Source organism: Chlorocebus sabaeus, chromosome 1 (assembly GCF_047675955.1).
Source record: "Chlorocebus sabaeus isolate Y175 chromosome 1, mChlSab1.0.hap1, whole genome shotgun sequence".
Taxonomy (NCBI): domain Eukaryota; kingdom Metazoa; phylum Chordata; class Mammalia; order Primates; family Cercopithecidae; genus Chlorocebus; species Chlorocebus sabaeus.
This window is the reverse complement of record NC_132904.1, coordinates 50,855,308-50,870,935: the sequence shown is the minus strand read 5'-3', so window position 1 is coordinate 50,870,935 and position 15,628 is coordinate 50,855,308. Positions and strand designations below refer to the sequence as shown.

General features: G+C 40.6%; 1 protein-coding gene across 2 annotated transcripts in view; it reads left to right on the top strand.

Annotated features, from left to right (window-relative positions):
• Window positions 1-15,628, top strand: part of SPON1 (spondin 1) — a 313,903-nt gene that overhangs the window by 12,363 nt on the left and 285,912 nt on the right. For both annotated transcript variants that reach the window (XM_073018110.1, XM_008006181.3), the window contains exon 2: window positions 8,011-8,117. In XM_073018110.1, coding sequence (XP_072874211.1) covers window positions 8,011-8,117 — 107 coding nt within the window. The remainder of the gene's footprint in view (window positions 1-8,010; window positions 8,118-15,628) is intronic.

Sequence of the window (15,628 nt, the reverse complement as noted above, 5' to 3'; positions counted from 1 at the left end):
GATATCCACACTTCTTATCAAGGCATTGAAGGCCTTTGATCATCTTCTCCCTGCTTATCTTCCTCACCAAGCCTTTTATCACACCCTTCCTCCCAGAATGCAACTTACGAAATACAGAATTAGTTGTGGTTTCCAGGACCAAGACTGGCCCATTACGTCTTTCTGCTACATGGGATGCTGTTGATTCCCTTGTCCACTGGACAAACTCCTATTCCTCATTCAACTTACAACACAAATACTACCTCCCCCTTGAAGCCTCTCCGAATTCACCCAGATAGACGCAGATGTTCTCTCCTCTGCAACCCCAGAACACATTGTTCGTACCTCCATAACACACTTTACATGTTATAAAAAATATCTGTTGATATATATTTTTCCTCCAGATACTAGACTGTGCTCCTAGAGAGCAGAGGCCATTTCTTTGTTACTCTGTGTCTCCAGGGATGTAGCACTGAGCTAGTGTAGACCAAATGCTCAGTAAAGATAAAGGGATGAGGGAGGTTGGCATACTGTTCAAGGTAACCATGGGAACTTTGGGAAAGGGACCAGAATAGGAATGAGAAAACTATGCATTTAAGATAAATAAAACCTTTTTTGTTCATTCATTCAACAAGTATTTATTGAGTATTTACTATGTGTAAAGTGATATGCTAGATGCTAAAGACGCAGTGGAGTTCAAGACAGAATTTATTTCTGCATTCATGGAGAGTACAGGTTATTAGGGGAGACAAGCATTTACCAGAGAGTTTCATAAACACATATTGAACTAACATTGGGTGAGAGGTATTCCAGAAAAGTAAAGAGGTATTGTGTGGGGGTGAAAGGGGCAGGGAGGTCCTCACAGGGCACTCTATTTTGAGTGTCATGGGCTGTAGGAAGCCTTGGTTTATTATAAGGACTTACCCAAATCTCCCCATAACCTGAACTTGTAAGAATCGTCCCCAAAGCCAATTCTCTCCATTGCAATCCCCCCAGTGGTCCTTCACTGGCACCTGCTAGAGTTTTTCTTTGGAGGTTCAATCATTGTTCCTGAGGACCAGCTCTTTGAAACACATTGTTGGGTAATCAGGCTGATGAGCATCATGATCTTTTATCATAATCACCAATTTCATCATCATCTTCATCCCCAATATCACCATCACCACTCACCACCATCACCATCACCATCACCATCATAACCACTACCACCATCATTATCATCATTATCCCTTAAAATTCTTGAACACTTTACATGTTCCAGGCACTGGGATAAATATTTCTTTAATTCTACATTCCTATAAGAAAGGCAATATCATCAATCTCTTTTTTAAAAATAAGGAAACAGAGAGATTAAGTAATTTACCAGAGATCACATAAAGGGTAGCTCTGGGATTCTAATCCTAAATGTTTGCTCTTAATCAGTTCCCCATATGTACTCACAAGATGGCTCTGAATGGAATTCCTTTTTTTTTTTTAACCCTTCATAAGCATTTTTCTTTAATTTCTTGGATCTCTTAATAGCCTCTCAAGGGAGGCAATTGGGAGGAGTCATTAGAGAGAAGATTCTATTATTTACTGCCAAGCAGTCATTTTAGGTTATTACTGGGACTCAGAACACACTGCACATTTGTGCCTTTCAGAAGGAAGTTCTATAATGAGGTTCTCTGGAAGGATAGAGTCTCCTCTATTCCTTCAAATTATACTGTGTAACAACATCATCACCAGTGATAATTATGGATTAAAACCCCACACTGAGTTCAGCCTCCAGAGCCTCCATCTCATGTGTTATATTTAATAGGGTAGTGTACAACCTTAGTTTTCTAGAACCTACAGGAATGCGGTATTCTGGGAAGCTGAGTTTATGATTAGCCATTTAAGCACACTGCACAGATATACAAAAGTTTGGATATTTATCATTCAGAAACATTGTTTAAGAATCTTTTAATCAAAATATAACTTACATAAGGAAAAGTTTACAAATCATGGAGTATGGTGAATTATCACATCTTGAATATACTCATGTAACCAGAACCCAGATCAAGAAACAGACCATGACTGGCTCTTCAGCAGCATCTCTTGTGCCACCTCCATTTTGCACTCCCTCCCTTTCCTGTACATATTACTACTGTCCTGACCTCTAGCACCATGAATTACTTTGCCAGTTTTTGAGCTTTATGTAAATATATATAAATGTAATCATACCATTTGTATTCTCTTGTGCCTGTCTTCTGTCACTCAAGATTATGTTTATGAGAATTATCCATGTTGCATGTGGCAGTATGTGTTCATTTTCATGACTATGAGGCATTTGGTTATAAGAATATGCCACAATTTTTATACCCATTCTAGGGCTGATGGGCATTTGAGTATTTCCACTTGGATGCTACTACAAATAACATTACTGTTAATATTCTTATAGGTATCTTTGGTGCACATATATACACATTTCTGTTGATTTAAGATGGTATTGCTGGGTGATAGGGTAAGAGTATGTTCAGCTTCAGTAAACATTTCCAAAAAATTTAGCAGCAAAATTGCTAATTTTCACTTCCATCAACAGTGTGTTGAAAATTCTAGTTAACATCACTGTATATTGTTAATTCTTTTAAATTTATCCAAACTGGTAGATATGCAGTACTATTTCATTGTAGATTTAATTTTTATTTCCCTGTTGACTAATGAGGTTGAGAGCCTTTGCATATGTTTATTGGCCATTGGGCACCTTCTTTTGTGAAGTATTAGTTTGTGCATTTGTCTTTCTTTTTTTTCTTCTGTTGGGTTGTCTGTCTTTTTCTTATTGATCTGAAAGACTTCTTTATATATTTTGGATATATAAAGTCAGTTTCTGGTTATATGGTTGCAAATGTCTTCTTTGACACTGTGACTTACTTCTTCACTCCTAATGGTATCTTTTGATGAGTAAAAGTTTGATATCACTCCATTTATATATCTTCTTTATTGTCAGTGCTTTTTTATGCTCTATGTAAGAAATCTTTCTTACTCCAAGGTTATTCACATTTTATTTCATGCTGCCTTCTTAAAACTTTGTTTTACTTTTCACATTTAGCTCTACAATCTATGTGGAATTTACTCTGTGTATTACATGAGTTAAGGGCCAAGATTTACCATTTTCTACACAGTCATTCAGTTGTCCTAGCACAACTTACTGAAAAGATTATCTTTTCTCCATTGTTCTGATGTATTAGGTTGGTGCAAAAGTAATTGTGGTTTTTGCCATGGCAAAACCATTAATGGCCAAAACTGCAATTACTTTTGCACCAACTTAATACGTCCTTTGTCATAAATCAAGCTTCTCTATATTTGTGGAACTTTCCTGGACCCTAAACTGGTCAACTGGCCCATTTTTCTTACTTTGCTGTAGTCCACTGGCTTAGTTTCTGTAGCTGCATAAGTCTTGATATCTGGAAGTATAAGCCCTTCAATTTTGTACTTCTTTCATTAAGATTGTCTTGGACAATCTTGGCCCTTTGAATTTCCATATAAATTTTAGGACCAGCTTGTCAATATCACAACGAGCATACTGGGATTTAAATTTAGATTGATGAAACCGATAGATCAATTTGAGGATCATTGACATCTTTAGCAATACTGAGCCAACCAGTCTATGAACACTCAAGTAAATTTAATTGCACATCAACTCTGCACTGGTCACTGTGCTGAGCTCAGATGGGTTCTTACCCTTGAAGGTCTTACAAATGTGAAAACAAACACATAAACACAAAATATAATCTAATTTGATACTCTTTTCACTGATAATAATGAGTTCATATTTACTAAGGACTTTACATATATTACTTCATTTATACCTTGCACTGATACTTCGAGGTAAGTGCTGTTACTATGCCCATTATGTAGGTATTTTTCATTCCAGTAGGGTCCAAGAGAAAGAGCACCCAAGTCTTTCTGGGGAAATCAGAGGAAACATCACACAAAGGGTGGAGATTTGGCTGATTTCTGAAGTTTGCCAGGAATGGAGTAGCTTGACCATTCAAAGGTATATGAGTAGCATGTGAAAAAATACAATAGGGCGACATGACATGGATTTTGGGAAACTTCTAAAGAGTGAATCCAAGGATTGAAATGTAGTATGGCAGGGGAACGGGAGCATGGTTAGTGAAGCTGGAGAGGCAGAGACTGAGGGTTTCTTGGTCTGTGGAGTTTGAGCGTTTTCCTGAAGGCAGTGGCTGTGGAGCAGGGATTATCTGTCTTGCATTGGGTTCCCTGGAGGCTGACTGTATTCATTTCCTAGGACTGCTGTACAAATTACCATAAATTGGTGACTTGAAACAACATACATTTATTCTCTCATATTTCTGGAGGCTAGACATCTGAAATCAAGGTGTCTGGTGGTGGTGTTTGCTTCTGGAGGGCTCTGAGAGAAAGTTGGTTCCATGCCTCTCACCTAGCTTCTGGTAGTTGTCAACAGGCGTTAGCTTTCTGCGGCTTATAAATACATGGCTCTAATATCTGCCTCTGTCATCTTGTGGCATTCTTCCCTGTGTGTCTCTGTGTCTTTTCTTATAGGGACATAAGTCATATGGGATTTAGGGCCCACCCAAATCCAGCATTACCTCATCTTAACAAACTGCATCTGCAAAGACCCTATTTGCAAATGAGGTCACATTCCCAAGCATGGGTTAGAACTTCAACATATCTTAAATCATAACACAAGCCTCAGATGAGGATTTAGATGCAAGTGATTCTTTTAAGGAAGTGCTCCCAGGGGAAACTAGTAAGAGAGTGGGGGAAGCAGGATAGCAACTGGGAAGGTGTCCTGCCAGCCTGTGATCCCACGCATGGTCCCTTCAGGTAGTTTCCATCGGATCCTGCGGGGCCATTTTGGAGTGTAAAGTGCCTCTAAGAATTGCACTCACCTGATGCAAGGCAGCTGGATCTTTCATCTTGGGCAGAGTAGGCTCTGGTAACCTGAGGACCAGGGACACAACTTAAGAGCCACAGGTGCTGGCCATGGGAAGCAGAAATATATTAGTGCCAGGGTCACATTAAAATGGTAAAAAGGCATTTGAAGAAACCTGGATGGAGTATCCTTACGGTTTGTTGCTTTGTCCTCTGTTCCCCTTCCTCCAGAATTGTGTATAATGGCCTTGAAGACCACCCACCCTCACCCTAGAGAGTCCAAGACTGCTTTTTGGTTGTCTGTCTGTCCTTCAGAGATTCCCAGCTCTGTCCCCTGACAGCATAACCACCATTTTTTTTGCTTGACACTGAGCACCACACTTTTCTTACTCTTCTTTGCTTTATTGTGCTTTTTTCCCCCTCCATTCCTTCTTTTCTTTTCTTTTTTTTTTTTTTTTTTTTTTGTGACAGAGTCACGCTCTGTCACCCAGGCTGGAGTGCAGTGGTGCAGTCTCGGCTCACTGCAACCTCCGCCTCCCGGGTTCCAGCAATTCTCCTGCCTCAGCCTCATGAGTAGCTGGGATTACAGGCGTGTGCCACCATGCCTGGCTAATTTTTTGTATTTTTAGTAGAGATGCGGTTTCACCATGTTGGCCAGGCTGGTCTTGAACTCCTGGCCTCAAGTGATCCACTCACCTCGGCCTCCCAGAGTGCTGGGATTACAGGTGTGAGCTGCTGTGCCCAGCCCCTTCTTTTTTTCTATCTGATCTTTTGTAGACATCAGTAGCTCCTTTACTTTTGTAGGATGAACCGGCCAATCACAGCATGTTATTTACCTTCTTTATGTCTTAGAGTTCTTTGCTGTGTCATTCTGTTGGTGGCTCAGGGCCAGCCACTACATTATCCAAGATAGTGGTTTTATTTGTTGGAGCTTTAGGGCACTTCATTTTCGGGGCTAAAACTAGTTTAAGGAATTTGGAAGACTAAATGCTCCTCTTCGATAGGAGGCTGCATATCATATTCACAAATATTATATGTCAAATGAATTGATTTTTTAAAGTTTAAAAACTTACTAATCAGACAATATTTGTGGAAGATCCGTAACATGATGAATATATTGTGAAGCCATGGGTAGAGTGTTAAACTGGGGAGAGTGGGCCTTCAATTCTGACCCTAAGTTGCCACTGGATGATTTTATGATCTTAGGTGTGTCTGTTGACCTTTCTGTGTTTTACTTTCCTATCCATGAAATTGGAGGGTTGAATTAGAAGATACTTGAGATCGCTTGAAGTTCTAATAGTCTGTAATTCCATATCTAATGTCCAGAATCTTAGCACTTTTATGCAGGCCGTAAAGTAATTTAAATACCAATTTACATCAATTTAAAGAAACCTGAATTGAATGTCTATTAGATGCCAGGCTTTGTGCTAGGTTCTGGGGATAAAAAGAGAATGAAAACCCAGCCCCTCTCCTGTATTAGCACAGTCCAGTGGAGAAGGTGAACCAACAAAGAATTGCAATTTAGTACAAAAAAAATACTGCAATAAAAGATTTCCATCTCAGGAGACTGGGGACCCAATGGGAGGGAGGACCGCCATTGCCTTGTTGAGAAGGCCCTTGAGCTAGACTTTTTTTTTTTTTTTTGAGACGGAGTCTCACTCTGTCACCCAGGCTGGAGTGTAGTGGTGTAATCACGGCTCACTGCAAGCTCCACCTCCTGGGTTCATGCCACTCTCCTGCCTCAGCCTCCCAAGTAGCTGGGACTACAGGCACCCACCACTACGCCCGGCTAATTTTTTGTATTTTTAGTAGAGATGGGGGTTTCACTGTGTTAGCCGGGATAGTCTCGAACTCATGACCTTGTGATCCGCCCACCTCAGCCTCCCAAAGTGCTGGGATTATAGACGTGAGCCACCGTGCCTGGCCAAGCTAGATTTTAATGGAAAAATCGTTCCCTGGGTAGATGTAGGAAGGAAGAGTATAACAGACTTATAATTCCAGCTGCTGTAACAGGTGACCCTCCACAACGTAAGTTTATTTCCAGCTCATGCAAAGTATAGTATGGATGTTTCTGGCCAGTAGGTGATTTTCCATGGGTTTGTTTAAAATCCCCAGTTTCCTTCCCTCTTGTGGTTCCATGGCCCTTCTGGGACATCAGAGTCTTCTGCTGGACCCTGAAATAAGCAGGCAGAGGCAAGAGAGTGAGAGTGCAGGGTCATGTGGAAAGTTTGTACAGGTCAGGCTTGGAAGTAGAGTATAGCAGTACTCCCTTATCCGAGGTTCTGCTTTCTGTGGTTTCAGTTACCTGCAGTAAACTGTGGTCCAAAACTATTAACTGGAAAATTCCAAAAGTAAACAATTCATAAGTTTTACATTGCATGCTGTTTTGAGTATTGTTATAATGATTGTGTCTTGTTAGTTATTGTTGATCTCCTACTGTGCCTAATTTATAAATTAAACTTTATCATAGATACATATGTATGTATGTATGTATGTATGTATATATAGGAAAACCATCGTAAGCATAGGGTTTGGTACTATCCATTATTTCAGGCATCCACTTGGGGTCTTGGCATGTGTCTTGGCCTTGTCTGCAGGGGGCTACTGTATATCATATCTGTCCATCACTTCCACTGGCAGAACTTGGTTATAAAGCTGACTTAACTGCAAAGGAGGCTGGGAAATGTGGTGTAGCTGAGTTTCCACAAAAAAAATGAAATACGTTTTGAAGAACACACAGCAGTCTCTGCCACAAAGGTCATCCTACAGGACTTTGTGCTGTGAAGAACTAGTTTTCTCTTGGGCCAGTCTAATGGAAGTGTAATGTTAGACAATTGTCAAGATTGAGTTTCTGACCAGGGACTATCTTGATCAAATTGTGGTTATTGGGAGAGAGCTCACCACATCCCTGGTTGATGCAAGAATCTCCAAGTAAGATAGCAGCTCAGATATTTAACAGGTTCTGAAACGTAAGGGGGAGCTGGGTGAAGAGGTTAAGAGTTCTCAAATCAATGGATGAAGGCCTCACCACTGTCCACGGCCTCTATAACCCACAGGTCTGGGATATTGATGGAGAACTCAGGTCTATCCCATTTGACAAATAGACAATAATTGATTCTTATACTTAAAACCTGCTTTCTTTTCTCTCTGCAGTAACACTTTCAGCTGCTCCTCCCTCCTACTTCAGAGGATTCACATTAATTGCCCTCAAAGAGAACAGAGAGGGTGATAAGGAAGAAGACCATGCCGGGACCTTCCAGGTAAGACCCTGCCTGGGCTTATTCAGTGGCTGTCCCTGCCCTGGGAGGTAGAGGCTGGAGAGGTACAAGTGTCTCAGGTGGCTTCCCATGCAGTCCCTTGACCTTTGGCCAGCTGGGCCAGATCCATTTGAGAGGGTTATCATGGAGCAAGCAGCAAATGCCGCACACCTATCTGAGCAAGGTTGGCCACTAGGCAGGTCTCAGCAGATCACAGGGCTCTTCTCTGGGCCCACAATGTCCTTCAGCAGCCAAGCGTGGGGAGAGCACTTGGAGCCCTGGCTAGGCCTGGCTGTTTCGCTTGCACAGGCATTTCGTGATTGACTGGTTAATTCTCAAGTCTAAACGGAACAAGAGCTCGGGACCGCCAGGTTGGAGGGAGTTCAAAGCACAGGAGAAGGACTATTAAGGGAATGTAGAGATTGATTTATGGGGGAAGATTAAAAGAATTAAACATGCTTTACTTGGCCAAATGAACAGGGCCGAGTTTAAGAGGTGGTAATGGTCTTTAAATGTCAGTCCTCACAGAACGCCCTCCTCAAGGGGAGGCTTACATTTGACTCTGCGTGAAAGGGCACAGTAAGACAAAAGTGGGTCAAGAAAAGAAAGGGAATCGCACAGACAAGGACCCCGACAGTGAGTCATATTTCACTGTGGAATATTCTTCCAAGGGAAGTGGTAGGAACGTCATCCCCTTTCAGAGGTTTAGAAAAGAGCCAGCAAGTTGTCAGAACACATCCCAGAAGACTGGAGGGATCCTAGGAGGAGGCCTGGCCAAATTTGCTGTAATTAATTCTCATCTCAGATTTCCATTGTTCTGGAATTCATTTTTATCTTGCATTTGCAAACTAAAAAGAAAAAAACTCAAGAAGAATACTTATACCCATAGCTGGCTGCTGGCGACTCTGGTACAATTTGCGGGCTCCGTGGAGGACCCTGACGCAAATACCTCCCTTATTCAAAGGCATCTTTCAATCCTTGTGGCCAGGTTGTGATTTTTAATCCTGTGATTTAAATTATTTTTCTGCTCTCTGGGATTCTAGGTTTTGGGCCTAGTGAGATTTAATTCCACACTCACTGTAATGTCCTTCTATGGCAAGGAACCTCTTGGCATGTATCTGAAAGGGTGACCCAATAATAATACTAGCAACAGCCAATATTTGTTGGGTACATACCATATGCCAGACACTATGCTAAGTGCTTTACTTAATCTTAGTTTATCCTGTCTTTGTTTAATTAGTTTATCTTTGTTTAATTCTCAAAACAACCCTAGTACGTATGAACTATTATCCCCATTGTTGGTCCAGGAAATTGAAACTAGAGAGATTAAATCACTTGCCTAAGCTTGTTTAGTGCTTGTTTTAGTCCATTTTGTGTTTCTATAGCAAAACACCTGACACTAAGTAATTTATAAACAACAGAAGTTTATTTCGCTCACTTGACATGAGACTGGGAAGTCTCACATCAAGGTGCCTACATCTTATGAGGGCCTTCTTCCTGCATTATCCCATGGGGAAAGGCAGAAGGGTAAGAGAAGGTGAGAGCAAGAGGGGGCCGAACTCACCTTTATAACAAATCCACTCTCAAGATAACTAACCCACTCCCGTGATAACCACAATCCATTCACAAAGGTAGAGCCATCACGACTTCACCTCTTATTAGACCCTACCTCTCAACACTGTTGCACTGGGGATTAAGTTTCCAACACAGAAACTTTGGGGGACACGATCAAACCATAGCAGCACTGTTCTGACTAAATTCAGTAAGTCGATAGTCCTCTCTGACTCACAGTTGTTTCTGCTCAGCTTAATCCTTGTTGTTGCAACTGATTGGTGAATACAGGGCCCTGCTCATAGTGGGCAGTGCATAAATATTTGCTCGATGAGTGGATGAACATTTGACTCTTTCTGCTAGTGTCCCCTACCTCAGTCCTATTTGGAACTGTTGTAGAACTCCTATCTCTGTATGCATCCTCCCTTCTTCCTCCTCTTGGAGCTTCAGACATCCTCTCTTGTTACACAACAGTGCTTCTCAGAATGCAGTCTCAGGACCAGCAGCATCAGCAACACCTGGGAACTTGTTAGAAATGCAAAATATCAAGCCCATCCAGCCCATCCTCAGAATCAGAAACTCTGAGGGTGGGACCCCCACAACCTGTGTTTTAACAAGCCTTCAGGGTGAATCTGGTGCATGCTTAGATTTGGGACCCATTATTCTAATGAGACATAGACCAGCCCATCTAATGGGACGTCCTCCATCATCACGTCAACACATCTGTCTGTTACTATCTATCATTGTTTCCATCAGCCCTAAGAGGGATCAAAGTGGGATAAGAATATGAAAATGCCTAGCATATGATAACGACAATAGGTAACACTTAAAAAGTGCTTGTATGCCAGATACTGTTCTGAGTGGTTTACATTTGTTAACTGAGTTTATCGTCAGAGTGACATGACGAGGTAAGCATTATTATCCTATTTTCCACCGAAGAGAAACTTGTGGCAAAGAACAACTAAGTAACTTTCCTAAGATACCCAGCTCTAAGTGATAAAGCTGGGGTTCAAACCCCGGCAGTCTGTCTCTGGGTACCTGCCTGTGACCACTGTGTATGCCATCTCTCAATATATACCTGTCAAATGAAAAAATAAGGGCCCACTATGACTTTTATGACAGTCTCTGTGCCAGGTGCTTTATATGTTAGCCTTTTTTTCCCTTAATTCTTTTAGCAACCTTGTGTGGTCAGTTTTGTTATCTTCACTTTTCAGATGATGAAACTGAGTCCCCAAGGAGTTCAGTAAGTTCACCAAGACAGTCCAGGATCTCAAAGGTCAAAACACTGTGCCAGTTTCTTATTTCTCAAACATTATCTCCTCATCCCTGCCCTACCCTTGTGCCATCAAAATGCACACTCCCCTTGGGTTCCAATTGTCTCAGAGATTTGGGGGAAGGAATCATAGCCCATGCCCCTCATCTTACCTCTCCTGCTCCTATGATATGTGGCCCCCATGCTGTCCCTTCCAAATCTATCATGAAAGTATTTTCTCTCTGTACCAAAGCTTTTATCTTTGGAGTCATTGATTTATTCAGCAGCATTCGTTGCGTGCCTGCTGGGTGCTAGGCACTGGGGATAGGGTGGTGAAGAAAACAGAGATAGTCCTCATGAAGTCTAAGGAGGCTTCCTTGTCATCATCCCTAAACTGACCTCTGCTGCTGAAAGATGTGGCAGAAAGTCAACAAGTCATCCACTGAAACATAAGCAAACTATATATATATTTTTATAGTAATTTAACAAATAGATATAGCTTTTGTTTAACACCTTTACTGCAAATATGATGACTTTGAGGGCTTAACAACCACCACAAAATTCTAATACTCATTCATCGATACATAATATTTAACATATTTGTTGGATACGTGTGATATTGTTATATATATAGAATGTGTAATGACCAAGTCAAATATTTGAGGTATCCCATCTCTTTGAATATTTATCATTTCTATGTGTTAAGAACAATTCAAATCCTCTCTTCTTGCTACTTTGAAATACACAATACATTGTTGTTAACTATAGTCATTCTGAATATCCTTTTTTTTTTTAAGTTCTGGGTTACATGTGCAGAACGTGCAGTTTTGCTACATAGGTATACATGTGCCATGGTGGTTTGCTGCACCCATAAACCCGTCACCTACATTAGGTATTTCTCCTAATGTTATTCCTCCCCTAGTCCCCCACCCCCCGACAGGCCCTGGTGTGTGATGTTCCCCTCCCTATGTCCATATGTTCTCATTGTTCAACTCTCACTTATAGTGCGAACGTGCGGTGTTTGGTTTACTGTTCTTGTGATAGTTTGCTGAGAATGATGGTTTCCCCCCCGACTTATGGCTGCATAATATTCCATGGTGTATATGTGCCACATTTTCTTTTTCCAGTCTATTATTGATGGACATTTGGGTTGGTTCCAAGTCTTTGCTATTGTGAATAGTGCCACAGTAAATATATGTGTGTATGTGACGTTAGAGTAGAATGATTTATAATCCTTTGGATGTATACCCAGTAATGGGATCACTGGGTCAAATGGTATTTCTAGTTCTAGATCCTTGAGGAATCACCACACTGTCTTCCACAATAGTTGAACTAATTTACCGTCCCACCAACGGTGTAAAAGCGTTCCTATTTCTCTACATCCTCTCCAGCATCTGTTGTTTCCTGACTTTTTAATGATTGCCATTCTAACTAGTGTGAGATGGTATCTCATTGTGGTTTTGATTTGCATTTCTCTAATGACCAGTGATGTTCAGCATTTTTTTCATGTGTCTGTTGGCTGCATAAATGTCTTCTTTTGAGAAGTGTCTGTTCCTATCCTTTGCCCACTTTTTGATGGGGTTGTTTGTTTTTTTCTTGTAAATTTTTTTATGTTCTTTGTAGGTTCTGGATATTAGCCCTTTGTCAGATGAGTAGATTGCAAAAATTTTCTCCCATTCTGTAGGTTGCCTGTTTACTCTGATGATAGTTTCTTTTGCTGTGCAGAAGCTCTTTAGTTTAGTGAGATCCCATTTGTCAATTTTGACTTTTGTTACCATTGTTTTTGGTGTTTTAAACATGAAGTCTTTGCCCATGCCTATGTCCTGAATGGTATTGCTCAGGTTTTCTTCTAGGATCTTTATGGTCCTAGGTCTTACGTTTAAGTTTCTGATCCATACTGAGCTGATTTTTGTATAAGGTGTAAGGAAGAGGTCCAGTTTCAGTTTTCGGCATAGAGCTAGCCAGTTTTCCCAACAACATTTATTAAATAGGGAATCTTTTCCCCATTGCTTGTTTGTGTCAGGTTTGTCAAAGATCAGATGGTTGTAGATATGTGGTGTTATTTCCAAAGCCTCTATTCTGTTGCATTGGTCTATATATCTGTTTTGGTACGAGTATCATGCTGTTTTGGTACCAGTATCATGCTGTTTTGGTTACTGTAGCCTTGTAGTATAGTTTGAAGTCAGGTAGCATGATGCCTCCAGCTTTGTTCTCCTTGCCCAGGATTGTCTTGGCTATTGCAGGCCCTATTTTGGTTCCATATGAAGTTTAAAGTAGTTTTTTCCAATTCTGTGAACAAAGTCAGTGGTAGCTTGATGGGGATAGCATTGAATCTATAAATTACTTTGGGCAGTATGGCCATTTTCATGTTATTGATTCTTCCTATCCATGAGCATGGAATGTTTTTCCATTTGTTTGTGTCCTCTCATTTGTCCTTGAACAGTAGTTTGCAGTTCTTGAAGAGGTCCTTCACATCCCTTATAAGTTCTATTCCTAGGTATTTTATTCTCTTACTAGTAATTGTGAATGGGAGTTCACTCATGATTTGGCATTCTGTTACTAGTGTATAGGAATGCTTGTGATTTTTACACATTGATTTTGTATCCTGAGACTTTGCTGAAGTTGCTTATCAGTTTAAGGAGATTTTTGGCTGAGACAATGGGGTTTTATAAATACACAATCATGTCATCTGCAAACAGAGACAATTTGACTTATCTTCCTATTTGAATACCTTTTATTTCTTTCTCTTCTGATTGCCCTGACCAGAACTTCCAATACTATGTTGAATAGGCACGGAGAGAGAAAGCATCCTTGTCCTGTGCCAGTTTTCAAAGGGAATGCTTCCAGTTTTTGCCCATTTAGTATGATATTGGTTGTGGGTTTGTCATAAATAGCTCCTATTATTTTGAGATATGTTCTATCAATACCTAGTTTATTGAGAGTTTTTAGCATGAAGGGGTGTTGAATTTTATTGAAGGTCTTTTCTGTATCTATTGAGGTAATCTTGTGTTTTTTGTCATTGGTTCTGTTTATGTGATGGATTATATTTATTGATTTGCATATGTTGAACCAGCCTTGCATCCCAGGTATGAAGCTGACTTGATCGTGGTGGATAAGCTTTTAGATGTGCTGCTGGGTTTGGTTTGCCAGTATTGTATTGAGGATTTTCCCATCAATGTTCATCAGAGATGTTGGCCTGTGTTCATCAGACACAACAGTTCTTTTTCTGTTGTGTCTCTGTCAGGTTTTGGTATCAGGATGATGCTGGCCTCATAAAATGAGTTAGGGAGGATTCCTTCTTTTTCTATTGTTTGGAATAGTTTCAAAAGGAATGGTACCAGCTCCTCTTTGTACCTCTGGTAGAATTCAGCTGTGAATCCGTCTGGTCCCGAACTTTTTTTGGTTGGTAGGCTATTACTGCCTCAATTTCAGAACTTGTTATTGGTTTATTCAGGGATTCAGCTTCCTCCTGGTTTAGACTTGGGAGGGTTTATGTGTCCAGGAATTTATCCATTTCTTCTAGATTTTCTAGCTTATTTGCATAGAGGTGTTTATAGTGTTCTCTGGTGATAGGTTGTATTTCTGTGGGATCAGTAGTGATATCCCCTACATCATTTTTTATTGTGTCTATTTGATTCTACTCTTTTTTCTTTACTAGTCTGACTAGCAGTCTATCTTTTTTTGTTGATCTTTTCAAAAACCCAGCTCCTGGATTCGTTGATTTTTTTTTTTTAACTTTTTAATTTTTTATTTATTTATTTATTTTTAATTATACTTTAAGTTCTAGGGTACATGTGCATAACGTGCAGGTTTGTCACATATGTATACTTGTGCCATGTTGGTGTGCTGCACCCATCAACTCGTCATTTACATCAAGAATAACTCCCAATGCCATCCTTTCCCCCTCCCCCCTCCCCATAATAGGCCCCAGTGTGTGATGTTCCCCTTCCAGAGTCCAAGTGGTCTCATTGTTCAGTTCCCACCTATGAGTGAGAACATGCGGTGTTTGGTTTTCTGTTCTTGCGACAGTTTGCTGAGAATGATGGTTTCTAGCTGCATCCATGTCCCTACAAAGGACACAAACTCATCCTTTTTTATGGCTGCATAGTATTCCATGGTGTATATGTGCCACATATTCTTAATCCAGTCTGTCACTGATGGACATTTGGGTTGAATCCAAGTCTTTGCTATTGTGAATAGTGCCGCAATAAACATACGTGTGCATGTGTCTTTATAGTAGCATGATTTATAATCCTTTGGGTATATACCCAGTAATGGGATGGCTGGGTCATATGGTACTTCTAGTTCTAGATCGTTGAGGAATCGCCATACTGTTTTCCACAATGGTTGAATCAGTTTACAGTCCCACCAACAGTGTAAAAGTGTTCCTATTTCTCCACATCCTCTCCAGCACCTGCTGTTTCCTGATTTTTTAATGATTGCCATTCTAACTGGTGTGAGATGGTATCTCATTGTGGTTTTGATTTGCATTTCTCTGATGGCCAGTGATGATGAGCATTTTGTCATGTGCCTGTTGGCTGTATGAATGTCTTTTGAGAAATGTCTGTTCATATCTTTTGCCCACTTTTTGATGGGGTTGTTTGTTTTTTCTCATAAATTTGAGTTCTTTGTAGGTTCTGGATATTAGCTCTTTGTCAGATGAGTAGATTGCAAAAATTTTCTCCCATTCTGTAGGTTGCCTGTTCACTCT